Source organism: Limanda limanda, chromosome 7 (assembly GCF_963576545.1).
Source record: "Limanda limanda chromosome 7, fLimLim1.1, whole genome shotgun sequence".
Lineage (NCBI taxonomy): Eukaryota > Metazoa > Chordata > Actinopteri > Pleuronectiformes > Pleuronectidae > Limanda > Limanda limanda.
In genome coordinates, this window is record NC_083642.1 from 14,362,651 (window position 1) to 14,385,751 (window position 23,101).

At 41.4% G+C, this 23,101-nt stretch overlaps 2 protein-coding genes across 2 annotated transcripts; both read right to left on the minus strand.

Moving 5' to 3' along the window:
• Window positions 1-4,120: 4,120 nt before the first annotated feature.
• On the minus strand, window positions 4,121-14,884 carry acvrl1 (activin A receptor like type 1). Its single transcript, XM_061074457.1, has 10 exons — window positions 14,330-14,884; window positions 9,569-9,640; window positions 8,077-8,313; window positions 7,551-7,759; window positions 7,357-7,456; window positions 7,132-7,278; window positions 6,746-7,021; window positions 6,357-6,554; window positions 5,392-5,522; window positions 4,121-5,145 (listed from the first exon to the last, which is right to left on the minus strand). The coding sequence occupies exons 2-10, from the start codon at window positions 9,636-9,638 to the stop codon at window positions 4,999-5,001; spliced, it is 1,515 nt and encodes a 504-aa protein (XP_060930440.1). The 5' UTR covers window positions 9,639-9,640; window positions 14,330-14,884; the 3' UTR covers window positions 4,121-4,998.
• Window positions 14,885-19,705: 4,821 nt separating this feature from the next.
• ankrd33aa (ankyrin repeat domain 33Aa) lies at window positions 19,706-21,673 on the minus strand. The gene is made up of 4 exons (XM_061075608.1): window positions 21,395-21,673; window positions 21,151-21,280; window positions 20,916-21,056; window positions 19,706-20,505 (listed from the first exon to the last, which is right to left on the minus strand). Exons 1-4 carry the CDS (start codon window positions 21,650-21,652, stop codon window positions 19,706-19,708), a joined length of 1,329 nt encoding a protein of 442 aa, XP_060931591.1. The 5' UTR covers window positions 21,653-21,673.
• Window positions 21,674-23,101: the final 1,428 nt, after the last annotated feature.

Sequence of the window (23,101 nt, forward strand, 5' to 3'; positions counted from 1 at the left end):
GAATAATTCTTTTGGCTTTGACCTTGACTTCGGTGATTTATGTGTCGCTCTACAAATCAAATTTAATTGAATTGAGCTCAATGTCAAGGGCCCCCCCAGATTTACAGCATATATCTTGTGTTTACATAAATCGAGCAATCATAAATCAGTCATGATATTGCAACGCTGAAGCACAATATCAACGACAACATAACAGGTCGTCCATTCTCCTTCTTCAACATCTTCTACAGTGAATTCTGTCAAAATAGTTTCAAGACCTGCATGGTTTTACTTTGAATCCTTCAAATTGTCATTCAAGTGATTCATTTTTGCTAAAAAAGCTTAATTATTGAATCACTTTCTCTCAAACAAATCAATTGGCTAATCAACCAATTCTGGTTTCTTCATGACTGGAAATCAACCTGAGGTTAATTGGGAATCAACAACGATTTATTTGGCGAGGATCCTGCAGGGAGGTTAATCAGTTTTTTAGGGTTTAAGTCATTTGAGAACTTGCCAGACTCCTCTCTGGATTTAAACTGTGTCGGTGTCCTCTGTCTTTTCATGTGGTCCCAGACTGACTTGATGATGTGGAGATCCGGGCTCTGTATAGGGGCCTCACCATCTGTTTCAGGACCCCAGTTTTTTATTACTCTGGCTGTATGGGGTCATTGTCACGCTGCAGACAGACGCCTCCCCCACAGTGAATCAAAATATATCACATAACCACAGTTTGACTGAAAATTCTCATTTTTATTGATACCAAGGCATTTAGAAAAAGTAAGAAGAGAACCAACCGAATAAATAAAACACAGTTGTATAAAATAAACTCTATTATGGAAAATCACACATTAATTGAATAATAGAAGCTATCATGATAATCCAGTCCCTTAAAAAAGACAATCGAATGGACATGATGGATGTGCAGGTGTGTGATATATATTCTCCAAAGCATTTACCAAGAGAGCAGTGTTTTCTTTCTTGTTTGGTTTTATGAATTGAACCTTAATGCTTGACAGAGGTAATAAACGAACACTGTGCCTTTATTGGTAAGCCATTCAACACAATATTGCCTTTATTTTTATTTTATTTATTGCCTATTTTTCATCTCCTGCGCAGAAGCAGACTGCGCAGGATTCATTTACTTTGATTTAATTTATTTATTTTTGTTTTAAATTTTAGTAGTGTTTATCTTATATTTTCTTTAGAAAATGCACCCAGTAATTTAATGATCTGAAGTCAATCATAATGATTATTGACAAACCTACCAATTACGAATTAGCTCCCACATTATCTAATTAGTGTTTATATGTAGTATTATGATCTATTATTTCACAAAGATAATAATGGTTTATAATATCTGATCCATTTTCATTTCATTGAGCTTTGTGACTATACAACAGTGAATTTGGTATTTGAAACCAAAAAGTATTCAAAAATTATTTAAAAAAAAAGAGAGAGTGATCTAATGACAGAGATCAAATCTGTGTACAGGAAAATATTAGAAAGAAAAAAGCGACTTTCATTCATTCAGTGTACTTTCTTTTTACTAATTATTTGAATGCTTTCCTTGTTCAGACACATAGCGAAAAACAAAGTCTGAGGGATTTTACTATAATTATTTTATGACGTGATACACACATCAATAATACAAAGTGGTTACATGCATTTCAGCTGTCAGGTTCAACTCAGGTTTGATTAATTAAAGTGTCCTGATTGAGGCTATTACTCATGATTGTACGTTTGGTGACTCATCTGTTGGTGTCTGTAACTAACCACCTTCCACTGGCATGAATCCTGAACATGTACAAATGTCTTGTTCAAACTCGTGACTCTAATTTGAACTAAGCGACACCTACATTTAAATAGCAGGAACCCAGTGTGGCGGTCAATAGACTGTGATATAGTCGTTACATAATCACAGGTGACTCCGGACCTTTTGCATTTGTCCTGGCAGCACCAGTATTCAACAAGTCAGGCTGTGACAAATGTGTGTGTGAGTGTGTGTGTGTCTATCTACAATCAATGATCAATCATCAAACAAATCCTTTATTGAAATTACAGTTCTCCAGTGGTCACCTTGAATAAAATCGAAATCAACAAAGCAAAAGACCAATTTAGTCGAAAGCCTTTTACGTTTTATTACCTGTTCAGATAGGTAATGTTTTTACCCTTTTTTTATATTTAGTTAACTTAAATTTACATAGTGTCATATATTTTGCAATTAATAGGTGATTGAAATCCTTCGTTGGGGGGCGCCAATTTGAAATCTCGCCTAGGGTGCCAACATTGCTGGGTGTGAGTATGTGCTATGAGACAGGGAATAAACAGAAATGTTTTCGTGTGTGCCTATAGGAGCTTTTATGCACTTCAACATTACAAGAGAGGGCGTTGTTCAACAGAGTGGTATACTAGTTATTCTAGTTTTATCTTAGATCACATGGTTCATCATTACAGACTATGGCTCTGGTGTTCAGGTTGGTGGTTTGTTTCCCGGCTCTTCCGGTCTGCATGCTGAATTGTCCTAGGGCAAGGCACTGAGCCCCCGAATTGTCCTGATGGTTTATTAATTTTGTGTATAGAAGAACTGCATGAATGTGTAGATGTCCATATGTATATATATATCTTGATCTGTAAAGTGCTTTGATAAGACTTTAAGACTAGTATACAGTATATATGCAGGTGCAGTCCATGTATAGCAGTTCTTGCATTTAATTTCAAAGACCCGGCTCTGGGGAGAAGGTGTAAAATAACACGAACCAACCCAAAGTTACTAAAGGTCAAATGGCCCAGCTTCATTCAGGATTTCCTCTCAGCTTGGATACATCCAGCTCATCAACATATCCAGCTGTCATGTTTCGAGGACACAGCTCAGGAGGTAGTTAGGCTGTAACCAGGAACATTTGGGACTTTATTTGCAGCTGCTTTTATCACCTATCCTCTCACTGATCTCTCCACGAGCCCAGTTGTGTCTGCTCACTCTCCTCTATGGCTTAATATCTGTCCGTTATCGGCCCTGTCCGATTTATCTCCCACATTTCTTCAGTGCGCCTCGTCTTCTGCACAAATCCCCCTGTCTCACTCGAGCCATTTGGAATGATCCCCCTGTGAAAAAGAATACACAGAGGAGGGAAACAGAGGGAGAAGTGAGATGGGCCTTAGCACTCACAGACAGAGGGTGGGGGGGGGGGGACTCTCTGATACTTGAAAACAACCCCCTGCAGTGGTAAAAATAACCAGCTCTTCATCTGACTGACCAGACAGAGTGGGGCTTTGTGGGAGTATTATCTCTCTGGAGTTTGTTGAACAACCAGGCGGACAGATAAAACACACACACATACACACACACACGCACACACACACGCACACACACACACACACACACACACACACACACACACACACACACACACACACACACACACACACACACACACACACACACACAAACACAGATAGAGGAAGTACAAACAACAGATACTGAAAGAAAACAGATATCACATGAAGGCGAGAAAGCTGATGCAGATAACAATTTGGATTTATGATAGATTTTGTTTTCTTAAAGTCTCAGCACTTGACCTTTTAGCTCTTCATTTCAGCCACAATCTGATTTTGTTTTGTATACTGTGATTGGATTATTGTGTTGATTGTGTTTATTGTGTGTTCTGTGGCTGTTGGTAATAATAATAATGATACTAAAATTCCACTGACTACTTTAAATGTCGATTCATGAAGTCTTAATTCAGTCAAGCTGGTCTTACATTGTTTTAGTTTAATTTTGTAGTTTAGTTTCTCATGATGTGAAGTTAATATGAGTCAGAGAACATGTGAACATTTTCTTATCTAAATGTAATTTCATGTATTTACAGGTGTGTCATGTGACTGAATCAGTCCCTCCCCTTTACGTGCTGTTGACTACTCTTCAATACCGTGATTTCATACTTGTCGTAACTTGTTTGTTAATCATTTTACCATGAGGCAATGTGGATAAAAACAGGATTGCAAAACTTATTACACCATCATGTCCCTGAGGTTAGCTACGGCTGCTGCCAGCCCACACTGTTTGTCTATTATCTGACGACCTCTACTGGCCAATGCAAGCATTGCACTGTTACAAAACAAAGGGTCTCTAGCACAAACATTTAAAAATACAATCCTTTATTTAACATATACAGTATGACATGTGAATTCCTTTACCAAAGTGAGAGTGATGGTACATGTAAAGCTACAGGAATGTAAAAAAATAATTTGAAAAACTGTGTTGTACAAAAGGATATAAAATGTGTTTCATTGTTGAGTATTGGATAATAATATCCCTTTAGAAATATATTTACAATAAACCAATATGAGATACAAGACAACAGCTTCAATGCTGCTAATATTTACAACTATATAGATCAATGTGTCTATGTGCAGATAACAAATGCTTATTTTATATTAAGTTAAATATAATCACAGAACAGGTCATGTGTTTGTCTTAGCATTGTTAGCTGATGCCTTCATCCTGTGGTTTTCTTTGGCTTTGGTCATTTTTTTAGGGTAAACCAGTAATACTCCTCTTTATAAGAGAATGAGTAATAGTGCTAACAAAGAGTTTCCATTCTGTCATAACAATTTTGACAATAGTGAGCAAAACCCTGGGAGTATAACAAAAATTCTTTGGGTACAATTATTACGCTATGGAAGTTTCTGATCCTAACATTTATAAGCTGAACATAAGATGAAGAAAAAAAGCAATGAAAATGTAATTGGTCTTCCCCCTTAAAGGGCCCTCTTGGTTTGAAGCACCAGAAATCTGGCAGTCGAAAATTAGGCTACGCAAAAACAACATAGCCTCGGGTGTGAGACAGTCTAGACGCCACTGCTCAAAGTCATGTGGCTTTAATGTAGTTCACTGAATGTGTGAGTCATTAGCTCAAAATATGCTAATGATATGCACCCCGTGCTGCTGCGAATGTGATGCAAAATCCCTTCTGGCTTTTCAAATCCTTTGTCCCTCCTCCATTCCGCTTCTCTCGTCTAGATGTCCCGCTTGAGTTTTTCGATGCTGAAGTCACTGTCATGATCCAGTTTGGAGAGCGTCTTCCTCACCCGCAGCGCCGTGAGGCGAGCTGGAGGGCTCTGGTACCAACACTCCTTCATGATCTTCACAATGGCTGAGAGAATCTGGACACACAAAGATAAATGTTACATAAGACATGGGTATATGTATGTTCATTTTATTGAATGATCGATCTGTGTTTTTGACAGGCATAACTCTGTACATTTTAGAATGCATGGGTGCTAAAGGTCAAACGAGGTGATACACAAAGTCATATTTGCAAAGCACTGACAAATATAGTTGCACATGTCCGTGTGCAAGTGTGTGTGTGTGTGTGTGTGTGTGTGTGTCTGTGTCATCAGATAGCCTACTGGATGGGAATGGAGCCTGTTGTGCAGACTGGGCTTCTGCTGGTCCACACACACCACCTTCTTCATCTCCTCAAAGCTGGGATCTGTAGGCACCATGTCATAGAAGGGAGGACGATACTCTTCGACGATTCCTAAAGCAAGCCCCAAAAGAAAAAAGGAGACTTCATGTGATGCTCTCCAGTAACTATTGAAAACAATCTTGGTGGTGGGATTCAATGGGGTCGTCAGGTGCAGAAATGTGCAGACTGCAATGCTAAATATGGTTAAAATGGCATTAAGTTTGAAGTCCTTATGCATTTTTAGAACATACATTTCTACTCATTCTGAAATAGCCCACTTGGAAATGGAAAAAGGCTGCAGTGAGAGTTTAATGAAGTTGATTTGTCCAAACACGAGAGCAGGGAAAGATATCAATTCCCTGGTGAATACACTGGGATGAAAACCTAACAGGCCTGCTGAGCGTGTGTGTGTGTTTGTGTGTGGTTGTCTTTGTGAAAACACACACAAACACACACACAGAAAGTTATTGATGTCTGCCTATCTTGAGAAAGTGCATTTGTGCACAAGGCGTGTGCGTATGTGTGCGCTTGCATCTACAAATTGTGTGCATGGGCATCTGGACTATGTACAAGTGAGTGCTGACACCAGATAAGAGTGTTTATAATTACTGCAGAGCTAATCATGAGAGAGGATAGTAGAGACAGACACAGACTAGGAAAACACTGGAGTGCTGAGAGACATGGGACTAGCAGCCTCTTATGTATTCACTATCTATGAGCCAGACAGACATGGCAGAGAAAACACATTTCCAGGATAATTTGTGGAAGACTAATACACTAAACTATAGAAGCTCCGTTGAAATACACATTATGTGTGCACTACTTTCTTCCCGAAGTTTAATTTGGTAAAAACACCCAATGTCTCTGCTAATGGCACAGCATCCTGATAGGCTTTTGTTTTATTACCATTGACATTGGTCCGGCGGGAAATTTCCCAGAAGACCAGGCCCAGGGCCCAGATGTCAGTTTGCTTGTAAGATTCAAAAACGTCCATTCGAATAGTCTCGTCCAGCACCTCAGGGGCCATGTAGCGCTTGGTCCCAACACGAGGGTTGTTCCCCACATCGAGGTAGTCATGGGACTGAGAGTGTATCACAGCCAAACCTGAGGAGAGAGCAAACACAGAGCACAGTATTAAAGCTTTTAATATAGATCTCATCAACAACTTTTAACATAACTTAAACTAACCACAACAGAAAAACTATCGAGATCAGCATGAAACAGCTGCTATGCCTCAACACTTGGACACAAATGCAACTAGGAGTCGAGTGTCCTTGCTTCCACACGGCTCTCACCGAGATCAGCAATGCAGCACTGGCCGTTCCGCTTCACCAGGATGTTTCTGCTTTTCAGGTCTCGGTGGGCGATAGCCGGCTTTTCCTGGGAGCTGACGATCTCCGTGTGGAGGTGGACCAGGCCACAGGCCACAGACAGGCACATCCTCAGGCAGCTCTCTGGCTCCAAGCTGCTGTACTGCAGGAAGTCGTAGAGTGAACCCAGCTCATGAAAGTGAGTGACGAGCCACAGCTGGGTGCTGGAATTTTTCGATGTCATGTCAGAGGCTATGAAACCTACAAGCCAGAAAAGAAAAGATGTCTATTTCAATATCTGTCTTTTGGCTGGAGCTTTTTGAAATGACTTCTCAGCAGAGGGAAGGCATCACAACAATCTGCAGCCGTACCCAGGATGTTGTCGTGCCGCAGCTGCACAGTGTTGTAAATCTCTGTCTCTCTGAACCAGGACTGCTCGTCTCTGGAGGAGAAGATCTTTACAGCCACACTCTCCCCCATCCAGGTTCCCCTCCACACCTCCCCATACCGGCCTTTACCTGGAGACAGAGCGGCACAATCACACAACTGTAAAGTCATACAAACCGGGCAAAGCAGGGGTGAGAAAAAAGACTGACCGACACACTCGGCAAGTGAGATTTGTCTGGCCATGGTCCTTTGAACCAGATAAGGCAGCCCTGTGCCACTGCCCGATGTACAGAACTCATCGAATATATCCTGTAGAAAGAGAGATAGAGATAATCTACACATGAGAACTCAAAAATCCTTCAATGGTATACTGTTTAATAGCTTAACATCAAACATCTCTTACGTTGTATGTGGGGTCATCTCCATTAGGGACCTTGAGCATGGTGACATCCTGGTCTTCAGCATTTCTCCGTCTGCAGCGAGCATGTTGGCAGCGCAGGAACAGAACCAGGCCACACACGCCGGCAGCCACGATCAACAGCAGCACGGACACAGTGATCCACAGCTCTGGGCGAGCGAATTCTGGGGGCGTTGTTGTTGTTGTTATTCCATCTGGATACACACAACACGAAGGGATTAGCTGAGGACATTTCAGTACATTGACGAGAAGTTGCAGCTCCACATTATTTTTGGTTAAATGAAAACCTGCTGTGCATCATCATTCCTATAGAAAGAAGGCCACACAGTTTTACAATTGACCACAAGGGGGAACCAGTTACTATTTCAGAGGGAAGCTTTGAATCCCATCAGAACAAAGTAATGTGAAAGGAGCCTGATAGGACTAAACAATCATGAGTCTCATTGTCGAACTTCAGGCTTCACGATTGTGATGTTCAATTATTATAAAAACCAATGATCTGGGTACTGACCAATATCTGGAGGTGGTGTGGCCAAGGCATTGCAGTGGTTCTCTTTGCAGCAGACGACATAGAACCGGTCAAAGGAGGTGAGGCACTGCTCCCTGTAGTTCACTGCGGAGAAACAGCCTCTCTCCTCGTAGCCCTGCACCCAGGTGTAGAAACACAGGTCTCCTCTGCAGGTGTCGTTCACGCATGTGCCTTTTTCGTTCTCGCATGTACACAGCAGCTTCCCGTCGTCTTCGGCGCCTGGAGCACAAGGACAAACACAAACATTAAACATACAGATATGTTCAGAGACTTAGTAATGAAGTGATAAACTACACATTTAAATATCACCCATAACACGTTCATGAACTTTTTATCTATGAGAAGGGGGATCTTGAGGTTCAGTATCTAGTCCAGGGTGACTTCAGCATGCAGAAAGGGGAAGACTGGGATCAAACCGCAATTGCTTCTAGTGAGAGGACGAGCACTCCACCCCCTGGGCCACAGTTGCCCTTTTAAGGAGGACTTGACTTTCTTGCAATAACAGAAAATTCAAAACACTTTGTTAATGCTTTTGAGCAAGGCGGAGTGGTTAACCACGAGAGGTATTTTAGGTTTGAAATCATAAAGTACGAGAAAAACCAAACAACAGAAAATTGGAAGTCTGACTTACTACTTTGCACTTCGAAGCATTACGATGCTAAAGATTTTCTTTGACTTTGCTGGTGTGGAATGTGTCTTATGGGACGTTACGGCCATGTTAAACCTGAACTTATGGGTTACATATAGTGTCACGATCGGGATTGTGAATGAAAAGGCAAATAACCGTCTGAAACCAAACCAACAGGAAAGATGTTGAATGAACATTTTATCCACAAATAAGTGATTTAAAAAAGAGAAGCGCTCCACTGGGAATGCTGTAACAGAAATCTTGTCTGAAGAAGTTAAAGCTGCATTATTCAGTTTCTGACCACTAGGAGGCAGACACTCAAATGTAAGTCATATATTTCTGAGCCTTTCAGCCCTGGTATGGTCCACAACGAGTTTTCGTCCCACTCTTTTCACCGATCTTTTTTTATTTTGAATCTGCCGTTCCATGCCAGGCTCTTAGTGTGGAATCAGCATGTTTGAGCTTGTTTGTTGGGCACATCTCTCTAGCACTTTATCCTGAAGGGTTTGTGGGAACCATGAAACTGAGGCTTGCGGTCTCTGTTCAGGCTGGAAAAACTAAACAAAGATTTAAAATCTGCATTGTCAGTGGATTCTACAGTATTACTAACCCAGTGTCAACATCCGAGTATCCTTTAATGGAGCTAGAATATGTGACCTGATAGCCGAGTGGTTATGATTCTATGAGCAATGACTGGACCATTTGGTTCCCACTTCAGTTTTCTGTCTGTCGTCACTGTCCCCGATGAATAAAAGTATAAAATGCACCCACTTCTAACTAGGGAACTTTAATCGAATAGAACAAAATAACTACTTTTTTACTCTCCAAATAAAGCCATTAACTCACCTGCATGCGTGGTAGAGATCCACAGGAACGCTCCAACTAACACCACTGTGAGTAGAGCAGAGCTTCCCATCTCTGTGAATCAGAAAGTAAACAATTAATATAATAAAAACATATTATAATACATTTAAGGATATCTCTTGATTGTGAACTGTCCTAATGAGAAACCTGCTATTTTATTTGGGTTATTCTAGAAAAATTGATGCGGCTACATGACTGAATTGTACAGACTGTAGATTAATCGCGGCGTCCATGAGGAGCTGAGCAGTGGTTAAAGCCTGTTCTTTGGCAGAGGAAGCAATGAGGTCAAAAACAACAGTCCGAGGGCCCTGCCTGTCTGCCTGCGTTGTAATTGCATTGAGTGGGAAAAAGGGGGCTTAGGGGAAGGAGGCTGGAACAGCACTCCAGAGTGTTTGTGTCTGTGCGCTGAGACTGTGTGTGGCGCTGTGCTACCCAGGCTCCAGGCCTGTCGGCTCCTCGACTACCCTGCTCGCAGAGTAAATATTGATGGCTGTGCTTCCTGCCATTGAGCAGCCCCACCCGGCTGGCTGGCGAGACTCAGGTCTGCTCATTGTTTAAGGCTGCGGCTCTGAGGGTCACGCAAGCAGGAGGGTTCGTCACACGCTCTAGAGTCTGTAACTTGACACCCAGGTGAGCTTAGACGCGTTACATTTCATTAAAAACAGATGTGAGATGACATTGTCACACCACAAAACACAGAACAATATCTGCTGTACAGACACAGTGTTGTTTATTTTATTGCTATGTACTCTGCTAAATAGGAAGCCTCTTGAGTTTTTTATATCTTCTTTACGCAGCATAGAGCCTATAGCTTTTTCTTATCTTGCCATTGTCACCAAAGAAATGACATAATCTACAAATAAAGTGATTTCTTCACCATACCTTCAGCTTTGCGTCGCAGAAAAGTGAACAAGCACACACTACTTAAACTCCCCATCAACCCTGAGGTCTTTAAAGCTTCCTCTACACCATCATTTGACTGAATTTACATTTCCAATTACAATGTTTAACAATTCCTGTGATGATAAATCTTGTTCTACTTTTGACTTCACTGTTTTAGAGCCACAGTGCAGCACCCACAGGCTAACTACAACTCCAAGGCCAATTTCTTCTTTGTCTTCAAAAGCAGCAGTAATTATATCAGTCAACAAGCATGAATTCAGGAAATGCTTCTGTTATGGAGGGCTGGTTCAAAGGGCTGTTCAGCTAGGGCGTCATTTGCTTTTAACCAGGGCCAGCTGTCAACTTCGTTCATGATCAGAGTGCCGGGAGAAACATGTGCTGAGGTCTTACCTGATATTTTATTAAATTGTACTAAATCTCAAATGTTTGTAACTGGCTGAACTGAGATGGATGAGACAGTTGCTACAGAGGCTGACTGATGTGATTCACTGTCCACAGAACCACACAAGATAAAATGTTAGGCTACAAACTTTTACCCTAGTTTTGCCACAATCACATTTTTGCTGCACGTCATGTCCCACTGGGTTTTCAGTGGAAGGGTTAGCTCAACTAGAGTCTGCAAGCTTTACACAAGAAATACACCAGACAATGAGTTTAGTTAACAAGTCATCTTCTCGTCATTAAACTTCCTGTTACTCACTCTGGTGAAACAGATAAATGATATGAATCTCTCTGGCCTTTCACAGCAAGGTTATATACACCTTTCATTGTTGTTACATTTGTTTGTCTCCCTGAGAATAAATCATTTGCACAGATTGTGAAGGCCTATAAGGCAAATTACGATTCGTGAAGGTGGGCTATACGATTAAAGTTTGCTTTCTTTTGATTAATTTACCAATGTAATAAAAAATAACCAATTGGATAAAATTGTCAAGTATTGATTTGTGAACTGAAATGAATCTCTGGTAAACCAGTGATTTACACCTCTGGTATACTTGAAGGACACTAAGTCATAGCCCATTCAAAACAATGTAGAAGACTGAATCAAATTCAACGTGGCAAATAAAATGTTGAGTTCATACTCGGCTCTTCTCACTTAGTTATATTAATCCTTAGTTATTCAGTAATACATTCACAAGAATATACAGCAACATATTCTATGTAGTCTATATCGAATCATCTTTGGATTCGATTGTTTGCCGTAACTAGCAGCAGTTAGTCACAATCACACATTCTCATAAAGCAGATTACATCTTTCACAGACAGTAAAATGAACTGCACACATCTGGCAGCTAAACTTGCACCTGTCAGCAAAAACTGCGGATATCCTCCTTTAGTTTTGATGCATCTCGCCAGATATATTTAAGCACAAATGGCAGGAAACCATCACATGATCCTCGTCCTTTTATTTAGTCGTGTTAAATAATACTGGAGACAAACCAAGGGAGCGAAGCTGATAAATGTGTATAATTGTATATTTACTCATTTAATGCAATTTGTGTCTTTTTCAACACAAATGTATTGAATGCAAGAAGACATATTAAGTGCCTGGCTGCCTTCACAAAAGAACATGATCTGAATTATCATTTCAAATTAACATGAGATATCTTATAAGTATGTCTCACAGAAACTGCCTTAAGACTTCCCTATCTTGTGTTTAAGCTGTGGGGCTCCAGCTCAACCGATGAGAAGCCTCAGTAAAACCACAAGCCACTTCACCAAACAGCAAAGAGCACTTCCTGTCTCACACAGGCTCCATGTCAGTGCGGTGAATCTGTGGGTGCAGTGGAAGAAATTCATAAACACAACTCCACCCACAGAAAGAACTTAATTCTACTGGGACGAGAGCAACTGTGTCTCATTTCTCTGGAAAGAGCAGTAATCACATCCTCCTTAATGGCAGCCTGACTTCAGACTCCAGCACACTTCCTCCCTCAGCTCTCTCCTGTTTGTCGCTTTTCTGTTCAAACCCTAAACCCACACGGCCCAAGGGGAAAAGATCCATTGTCATCTCTTCCTCTCATCTACAGAGCGTGGACTCAGGGAGGCAGATCTCTCATTCCATCTGGATGACTGTGTGGTTGCACTGGTAGATGGTGGGGGAAACTCTCCTGTTGAGCCCTATTTAACTGTCTTACGTCTCTTCTCTAGAAAGTATCTAAACGGTTACTGTGAAAGCTTCTGTCATGTGGTTTACATGCTGACACTCGTACTGACAGCATGTGAGATGCATGTGTTTTAAGAAGAAAGGAACTTAAATCTGTTTGTCAGTGAGTGTGACCGTCTGTGAGCTCCAGCGACAGACTGATTGTATCTTCATTCTGCAGACACAACTAGGCTTGGCATGCTTGACGACTCAGTTGCTGTCTGCCCTGCTCTCATAAACATAAACTGCAACGAGTACTTGTCTGGAGAAGACGAGAACGAAAAATACCGCAGTGCAAATAGAAAGAGACATATGCACAAAGGTGTGAGTTTGATGTGCTTATGATGTCATGGACCAGCAACAGCACTCAACTGGAAAGAGCCTATGCGACTCTTCTATCGTGACCTATCGTCAGAAAGTCTTCTGCAGGTTTCGAAAGTTTTCTGCAGGTTTCGAGAGGTGTGAACTTTTCACCCCAACTTGATTTTCAGGGAAGGGATTTACCACATAGTACAGGCCACGTGTTGCATGAAGTATTCACATCCTTAAAGTAAAAGGTCAGACATTAAAAATCTTGATAGCGTGACCCCTGTTCCTGTTATATTACCATGTATTTCATAATTTGTTTAATATTGTTAGTGGAATCGCTTTTAAGCAAAAGTTTAAATGTTGAATCTGGTTGAAGGAGTTTTTTTCAACTACTTCAAAAACGAATTGGCTTTTTACCCATAGAATTTCATATAAATACGGTTTTATATGTATAATTTTAATCCGGAAAGGAATTTGTAAATATAACCAGACAACTATATTTTGAGGCAAAGAGCAATAACAATATTTGGAAGTTAAAGAATGTGACAGCAATTTATCAGCTGATGCAGAACATGAACACACATTTTTGGCCTTATTTTGTTTAGTTTTTTCTAAAAATATGACCAAGAGATCTCCTGGATGGTAGATTGCACAGTTCATATATCAACCTTGTTCTCTCTTATGGACAACGTAATTAGTGTAATAATAAGAATTTTGAACTGTGATTTCTAACTATTATCAGCAGTGATAAGCCAGTATCCACCAATTTGCAGACTTATCAGTTCATCTATACAAAGTACTTCACAACAGGGCTGGCCGATAAAACAATGTCAATAATTATCGCAATACATTTTCATTAATATTGTTCAACAAATGTATCAACACATTTCTTGTTCTATCAAGCGTTTGTCGTTCTGGAAAGAAAAAACTGAAACCACAGCCTGTAAACTTAAATATCGATATTGTGATATTATCGATATTCAATTGGATTTGATAACCTTCTTCGGCAATATCGCCATATGTGAGTGTAAAGCGGCTGAAAATAGAAATACTTTAACCTACTAGTGCCTCAAATGTGTGGGAATGAGAAAAACTTTGAATAAAAACAAAAGAGATGGATAGAGGAGCATGACCACATAGTAAAATATAAACAAATCATGGTTTTTAGATAGATAATGTAATGTAAGAGGATAGTTTAGTGTCTGGCTCAGGTACAGGCCACTATGACACCTGTTGGTTCACATCTGGAAACACGTGGACTTTGGTGTGAGGCGGTCAAAGGTGATGAAGTCCACTGTCAGACTATCTCATGTCAATCCACCACAGTACATCATGCAACACTTAGATAGAAATAAAGAGAATAACTGTGAAACACCGCACATTACCTGTTTCCTGCTCGCCTTTAACTCAACACATGCAAACTCCGCAGATCTCCCATATCCCAGTGTCCCTCCTTCCTAATGAAACCAGTTTAAAACACCACTGGATCCATTTCCGTAGAGTTTCCCAGACTTGTTCTAACCAGCTGCAGATGTTTCATCCGCACACAGCTCACATCCTCTCTTCAGCCTCGGTGACGACCAACCCGCCGAAAATACAATAAATAACAAAAAAAAAACGTCGTCCGCTTCTTTTTCCTCTCGTTTCTCCACAAACTCGGAGCTTCCTGGTTCAACACAATACAAGCAGTGACATGAAAGTGTGGAGGAAGTGAAGAGGAACCGGGCAGCTGGCTCCTATCTCATCTCATCTCCGGCGAATCTGCGCTGATGAACCCGCGCCACGGAGCATGGTCGTGGGTCAAGGGGCGAGTGTCGACTCCCCTCCGCCTCCAAGTCCCGGGGAGTAAGACACGTCTCTTGTTGTCCTCCGTGTTCCCGATCTGAAGTCGAGATAACCGATCTTTTTTTTTTTTTTAAATAGTGTACAGTTGTGTCCCACCCCTTATTGTCCCGCACAGACTCGGCTCTGACTGGAATGTGTTCTCATAGCGGTTTTCCTGTTGCCTGCTCAAACCTCTCATTTTCCCTTTTCCCCTGTGGACTGGTGTCTGCGCTGCACGGACAGGAATGTGCTTCAAAGACCCCCCCTCCCTCCCCTGACTTACAACAACATGTCTTTGGCTGAACACGAGAACTACTCAACATTTTTTTTATCAGTTATTAAACTATAATCCAAGTTCAGAGGCCGATGGAGCCTTTTGTCATGTGTCTCACAACAGAGATGTTTCAAAAGCTTTTTTTGCTGAACCAAATTCTGAACACAGCATTGGCCTATAAGACACTTCTCAGTTGATTTGGCAAACGTGTTTAATGTGTGAGAACAGTTGCCTATTTCCACATTAAACAGTTAACATTATCATTAGTTTGAGCTGCTTCCAGACGTGCACTGAAGTCCGGATAATCTCCGGACATTATTCGGAAGGGCTGTATGTGAGAACGCTAAGTTGCGGACTTTGTCCTGAGGGGCTGTACGTCAGAATGCACATGTCCTATGCCAAAGACCTTATGTAAGAACGCAAATCTCCTGAACCAACTCCGGATAATCTCCTGACATAATGCGGAGGGGCTGTATGTGAGAACGCAAATCTTTGAGTGAGACATTCCAGATGTTTTCCGAAAAAAGTTGTATGTGAGAACGCAAATGTCCTAATGAGACTTCCCTGGAGTTTCTCCTTCCAGGCCCCTAGTAAAAACTCTCGAGAATGTCCGCATGAGCCCAGGAACAAAGGAGATCCTCCAGAGGATTTACAGAAAGTGAACTGTGACCCCCCCAGAGTATACAATCATCTCATGCCATACAAGTAGATGACACATTAAGATGTCTAGAGAACTTTTGTTGACAAGGGCCGACGCCAGGGTCAATGTGCTGTAAACAAAGACACGGGATCTACGCATCAAAACAGATACGTTACGTCCGGCGTCTGCTTGCAGTGCCCCCCTCCTCACCTGAGCACTCTGGAGATGTCTGTGTGGTTGTGAACGTGTCTCAGAATCCGTGGAGAATCTCCTGCTGCGTTGTTTGTGTGTGAAGGGCAACTCCACAGAAAGTTTGTGGGGACAATCTCCAGATTTCATGTCTGAAAATGGCTGAGGATTCTTGTTTTCGTCCACCTGGTGAATGTAAGTAACACATTCAGTCTTTTAGCTCTTTTTTTAGACTCTATCAACTACTGAGGGAAACTCTTTATTTCCACTGTGTCCAACAGTCACTTACTGTGTCTGTCAGCTGTGCACAGCTGCTTTTAAAGAGCCTCTCTGCTTTAAACGTCTGCCTGCTCTGTCCAAAACAACACAATTAGAGCAGAGAGAAGAAACTTAGAACTGTAATGTTGGACATACAGTTAACCAATGAGCTGAAATACACTACAAAGCAATGTGCTGTGTGTGACATCAGATTCACGTGAGTATTCTCTGCTAGTTGTCTTTTGTTTCACATTCATGTTATTTTAAAGAAATATTGATCATAACTACTCTACTTGACTCAAAAGTTAACTCTCGAAGTTTTAAACCGATATTTAAAATTTTCCTGATTGCGTGTTATTTGCACTTTGGCCTACGAAAGACTTCCAAACTAGTGATGGTGTCCTCACCCAAATCATGCTTTTACATGCACGTTGTAAACTCATATTTGAAAGTAAGACAGACAACCCTCCACCTTTTAAAGGATTCATGTGAAACAGAATCAAACTCCTACTCACACACTGCCCGAGCATGTATTATTATTCTTAATAAAGTTTAAACTGTAAGAATTTGATCCCAACATAGTAGGAATCATTGGCAAACAGATCAGATTTTTTTTATTCCGTAATATCAACATTGGCCCACAAAAACCCTTATCAACAGTTAACATAATTTGAGTGTTTTATTCTGCTAATCTGTATTTTCAGTGCATTTGATGAGAACCGTAAAGTTTGCAAACACACATTTAGACACACAACGGTGCTACAGTAATTTGCTATCAGAGCAATTAGAGCAAATTCTGTGTAAGTGGCAAATGAAGAATTATCTCTTAGATGCCAGAGAGACTCAGCTCTGTGGAAACACTTCATTCAGCAGAGCCTGAGAGAGATGTCTTCATGTCTCTAATATAAATTAGCCTCCTTGTTCTCAGGCTCTGTAATCTCTCCATTTTTGGCAAACGGCTGCAGAGGCAGCTGGGAGCTCTCACATCAGCTGTCATTTAGAAAACAGAGCAAATTGTTGTTCTTTTTTAAAAATCAGCCGTTATTTCTCTTTCCTGCTAATCTCTGCCACTCAGAGAACCACACACTCCTAGTGCACCCCCGAGGTTCCTCTAATAAGCCTCTTTTTGTTGTTTAATCTACTAAAGGAGAGGAAATGTGATATTGCTTCAGCTGACGTGTTCTCAAAAGCATGAAATCCCTGGTAAATAGACGACCAATTTTAACTTCTCTTCCACTTTAATAGTATTGACTAGTCTTTATCTTAGTTGAGCGCATGAAGTCAAAATGTAATGTTGACTTTACAGTGTGATTACCTAATTCTCAGAGGTCAGAATCTGATCCAGTCTGTGTTACAACAAGAAGACATGTGTTTGATTTCTCACAGCCCTGGTTACAGTCTTATGTGTTGCTTCACTGAACTCAAGAGAGATATTTGTTTTAGAGCTGACCTCAAGTCACCACGTTCCTCCTCTGTGAAGAGGAAATGACCCAAACCTGAAAATATACCACATGAGAAAAATTAGCTTCTCTGTTTATAGATGGGTGCTATAGCTCTTTGCCAACACATGTAACTTTACAATTTAGCATCAAACACGTGACCCCTGTCCCTGTTATATTTTCATTAATTTCATAATTGGGCTAATATGGCTGATACAATAATATTTAAGCACATAGTTTATATGTATAATCATAATGTGGAAAGCAATTTGTAAGTAAATATAATATAGTCAAATACTGGATATTTGGAAATTATACAATATGCTACAACAATATATCATCTGTTGCATAACCTATAAAAGCTTATTGTTGTAATATTGTACATTGGATTAAAATATTTCAGAGGGATCGAAAGCAATCACTTGCCACTTCAGAAATATTAAAGGCTTCCTTAATAAACTCAAAGTAACTTCATTGTGAAAGAGTCACCAAGGTCATGTGATAAACAAGCGGCTCATCAGATATAATTAAATTTCTAGTGTGAAAATACTAGTATTTGAATTTCAAATTAAAAGAGCAGTGTTTAGAGGCTGCCTTTCTTTATCTATTTCTGTTCATCACCAAATCTTAACCTAACATACTTATAAACAGTATTTAGTACGAGTTTACTGTGTAGAAAGAAAACCAAACTCACTCACAAATGTCAGTCATTTTATTCCAAGCTTGTAAACAAACATTTTCATCCACTCCAGTCTCTTACGTTGACTTTAAAGTAATCCCTGAAACAACACTAATCTTTCAAAGGATTAGCATCTATTTCATCTCTTTGAGACAACACATTTAAATCTATGGCGTTGTAGTTGTAGCAGGTGATGCAGTGACAAGTATGTGGGTTTTCATTTTCATTGGAGGAGTGACCATGTTGATCTATAAACAGAATATTTTGTAAAGTGGACCTTTAAATTGATTTCTTGCCTAATGAGCATCATAGTATGAACAAAGATTTCCCTGAGTATATTTTTGGACCATGCATAGGTACCTGTGCTATCAAAAGCAATACTTAAACCACTGACAGTTGTGTGTCAGTCATACAGACCTCTGGTGGATGTCACATGTTGCATATACCGAAGACAGAATTAGCCTTGTTCGTGTTACAAAATTATTCAAGTTCGATTGGGGGATTAGGCCTTTGACGCTCAGTAAAACATGTCAAATCTAAAGTAACTTTACCTTTGGCCTGGTAAAGGTGTTTAAGGACAGCAGGAAACAGCAGCACATTTTTTTAGGGATTTGTCTTGTTTTCAGGACAATGAGCTTCGCAGCTGCGATTCACTTCCTGTTTCCGAATCGTTGCTGAGCTGTTTGAAGTATGGACACTCTCTTAATAACATATTTACACAGATGCTGCATGTGATGAAAAAGGAAGGGCAGATCAATTTCATAGATGTGGGAAAATACAGCTGATGGTTGTACGGGATGTCTCTACTTGTACCTCCATTAATGAGCTGATTTTGGTAACAGTTTCTGTTTGTTTAGATGCTACTACATCCTTTAAAAACTACAAGAACTGTACAATAGCTGAAACTAGCTGCAACGTCAGTGCTTTGCCTTATAAAACGCATATACAGTATAATACAACATATTATGAAATATCCCTTTTTGTAGAGGAGCAAAACACATAGTTTGAATACCTCTCCTCTCTGTGTTCAACATTGTAAACAGTCCATGACTAACTATTACATATATCAATTTGCTGAAGGCCTTTGCTCACATTCAGTATTTGTCATTTCTTTAGTTGCCCTGCATTAACACCATAATGGCACGCTACCTGGAAACCTTAACAATTCCCAGATTGAAAAAGTCCCCACAAATGTAAAATGTTTTCAAAATAAAATGATGAACGTTCCATCTCCACGTGACTTTATTTACTAATCCAATCTTTGGCAGATGAAATAAGAAACAGTCACATGTCACTAAATATCTCTTAAATTCAAGTGGCTCCAGTTTTCTCCTGTTCATCCAAGGCCAAAGTTTAAATCCACCAAAGGGTTTTAATAGTTTTGAAGTTTCCTTTTTCTTCTGTTAAATCCGTCTTTAGAGTCACAGTAAAATTATCAGTGGAAAAGAAAGTGCTGCCTCATTTTTGGCTTGATGAATGCTTGGAACCCTTGGTCTTTTTATCTTGCTCGTTTTGCTTTTCCTGCTTCTTCGCTCTCTTTTTCTCTACCTTGGCTTCCTTGTATTTCCAGACAGGAGGCTCCAGGTAGCCCTTCTCTCTTTTATTCTTTTTCTCTTTCTTTGGTGTGGGCTCGCTAGATCTTGTCACTTCAATCTTAGGAATACAGCCCGAGGGGAAGACGCTGTTCCTGTGTGAGATGCTGCGGGGAACGAAGGCCAGGCTCTCCCTGCGGTTGGAGTCCTGGCAGCAGGTCAGAGATACGGAGTTGGCTGACACAGGAGGAGGAGTAGCTGAGGTGATGGAGCCGTTGCTGTGGGATACTGTGCCCTCCTCCAGCTCCTTGATGCTGTACTTTTCGAGCAGTTCGGGCATGGCAAATCGTCGCTTGCCAATCTCTGGAGGGCTGGAGGGACAGAGAGGACGGCAGCCGGTGGATATCAGGGGGCTGTGGATGCTTGTGGTCATTCGCACCATATAGTCCATGACCCCATTGTCTTGTGGGTCCTGAGGGAAGCTGAAAGTAAGGCTGTCTTTTAGACGCTGCCTCAGTTTCTGACTGCTTGTTTTGGGGGCGATGGCCTTGTCCACCAGTGGCTTCAGCTCAGGCCACTCGGGGATGAAGCTTTCACAGAAATTCTCAGCGACAGGATGAGCCTGCAGACGACGTATTCTGCACAAAGTTTCAAACCCTCCTGTCCTGATGACCCAATCCTTCAGGCCTCTCCCTTGGACCATGTCAATTGCATTCATATCAGCACCTGCTCGTGAGAAAAAAGCAGAAAACAAGGAAACATGTTATTGGATGACGAGAGAACTGAGGAAATCAAATACGGCCTAAACAGTCAAATGACCCCACCATGTGGTTGCTTTTAGAGTCTGTATTAGAAATGGAAGCCCCTAGCCTGTGGACTTCCTGTTCAGCTGAACACACTGCTGTTGCCACAGTAATGGTGTTGTTTGTGCTGTACCAATATGAGCCAAACTAGTTAGTAGAGGATGTTACATGATACTTGGTGAGAATAGCCAGGAATGCAAAGAGGGTGTTTGGGATTCCTCAGGAGCAAAGGTACTCCCTTCGCCACAGACTTTTGCTTTTGTAACTTAGCAGACCTTTCAAATGCACAGAAAGCAACATGACAAACACATTTCTCAGGTGCCATAAACCCACCATGCATTAGCAGGGCAGACACACACTCGTCTCTGCCCTGCAGGCCTGCCTTGAGGAGGGCAGTGAAGCCACGGGGATCCCTGACCTCAGTGTCCACGCAAGAGTAGAAGTTAAGGATATAGTTCAGAATGGTGATGAAGCCTGAATTGAAAAAAACAACCATTATTTTGTTGGGGTGTTGAATTCAGACCTGATGTTGAGTTTATGTGCTAATACGGTATAACTTCAAACCTACCTGCCTGGGCAGAAATCATGAGGGCAGTATTTCCATCATTATCTTGCTGGTTGATGTCTATTAACGGACATGCATGCAGCATGGTGACAATATCGACGAATCCCTTTGCCACAGCGAACATCAGTCCATTCTGATGAGGAACAAGGTAGGAATAAAGTGGCCTTCGTTAAAATGTAACTGTACTTATGTATACATTTTTATATATATATATTTCTATCTACATATACAAAAATAAACTGCTCACCCTGCCGTTGATGTCCATCTCATTGGCCTCTTCTTTAGTGACCCCTCTCTCCAGAATGCTGCCCAGGGAGTCGGGGTTGTTCCTGGTACAGGCCTCGTACAGTGTTTTGGCCGGCTCTCTGAGATCTTCCTCCATTTCATAGTCGGGAAGCACCGAGTCATCGGAAAGCAAACTGTCTGAGTCCGAATCATCCAGGAGGACGTCGCACTCATCGGACGGGCCATCGCCCAGGAGGGGGTCATCACATGCAGCGGCCATTGGACCCCGCACTCTGCCTTGGATCAGGCCTCGGTGTCAGGTCTGTTCTCCACTAGTCGCATCTTTAATAGAAAATGAATAGAAAAATAGAAAAATTGAAGAAATTGAAGAAATTGAAGATATTTAGATTTTCTTTTTCCACATTTTTCCGCTCAGCCATGTGACACCTCTAAGCTCCAAGAAGCCAAATTGAGGGGGTGTGGACGGGCATGACTTCTAACAAAAGTGAAATTATAACATTTGAACAGATTAACATATGTCACACAGCATGGAGACTGTGGAGTGTTCATTTTCAATAGTTCATTTCCAAGGAAGATTTAGAAGAACGGATATGGACCAAATAGAAGAGCACTTGGCAGAAGAGATCTGAAAGTATGACCACTTGTATAACCCGTCACTGACTAAATACAAGGACACGCAGATGACCTGCAATTCCTGGAAGAAGATTACATGTCATTTTTTATCTCGGCTGACGTCGATTTGCAGGTCGACGAGTGTACGAAGCTGTGTAGAAAGATCAGGGACAAATTTGTCCTCCAGAAAAAGTAATAAACAGTCGACAAAGAAGGTGTCTCTAAGGTTTTCTTCGACAAAAAACTTTACTCCACCTAGTGGTCTGGCGGTGAATTGCTTTGCTGACTTGCTAGCTGTCCCTCAGAACGCCGCCACGCCCCCCCGCCCTGAGCGACGCGACTGTCAACAGTCCACTCCAGGGCAGGGGGTGTGGCGGCGTGAGTGGCCCAGTCCTTCGTATTTTTTTCTATATGTGGCCCTCGGGACAAAAAGTTTGGACACCCCTGGTCTAGAGTCTCCAATTAACCTCAGCCCCAATCTGCATGTGCATCTGAAAACCCACAACCTCCACAAAAGACTGAACCGCGATTCAGACCGGGAACCTTCAATGACTTCTTCTCCTCAAAACAAAAGTCTCAGTAGATGTTTGACTGCGAAACTACAACAAAACAATGGCGGCCTCTAAGGTTAGCATGCTAAGTAGATCTGTTGACCTAAGAGCCACTTGACTAAGGCATGATGCCTAAAGTGGATGAGGAGCTTCATCTCTGCTCAGCCCCTCTGCTGAGATGTAAGTCATTTACAAGACATCCGTACCATTGCCTGTACAACCTGCTTTGTTTACCAGTGTTTGGAATAGAGCAGGAGTAAAGTTTTTATGACTGAGAATGCACCAGTAATGTCCACATATGTAAGCTCATTAAAACTCAAATGTATAAAATGGTGCAAGCCATATTTACAAATTCACAACAGGTGGAGTAAATTTGATTTCAGCAGGAGCCCAGTCTGTGACAGTGATGGGGGGGGAGGCAGAGCAGGAGGACTTTACTGGGTTGAGAAAGGCCATATGGTGCCGGAAGCAATGGGAGGCCAGTGTAGTGACAGCATCTGTCATGGTGTCTTAAGCATGTCACACTGCTCTGCACTTCAAGTACA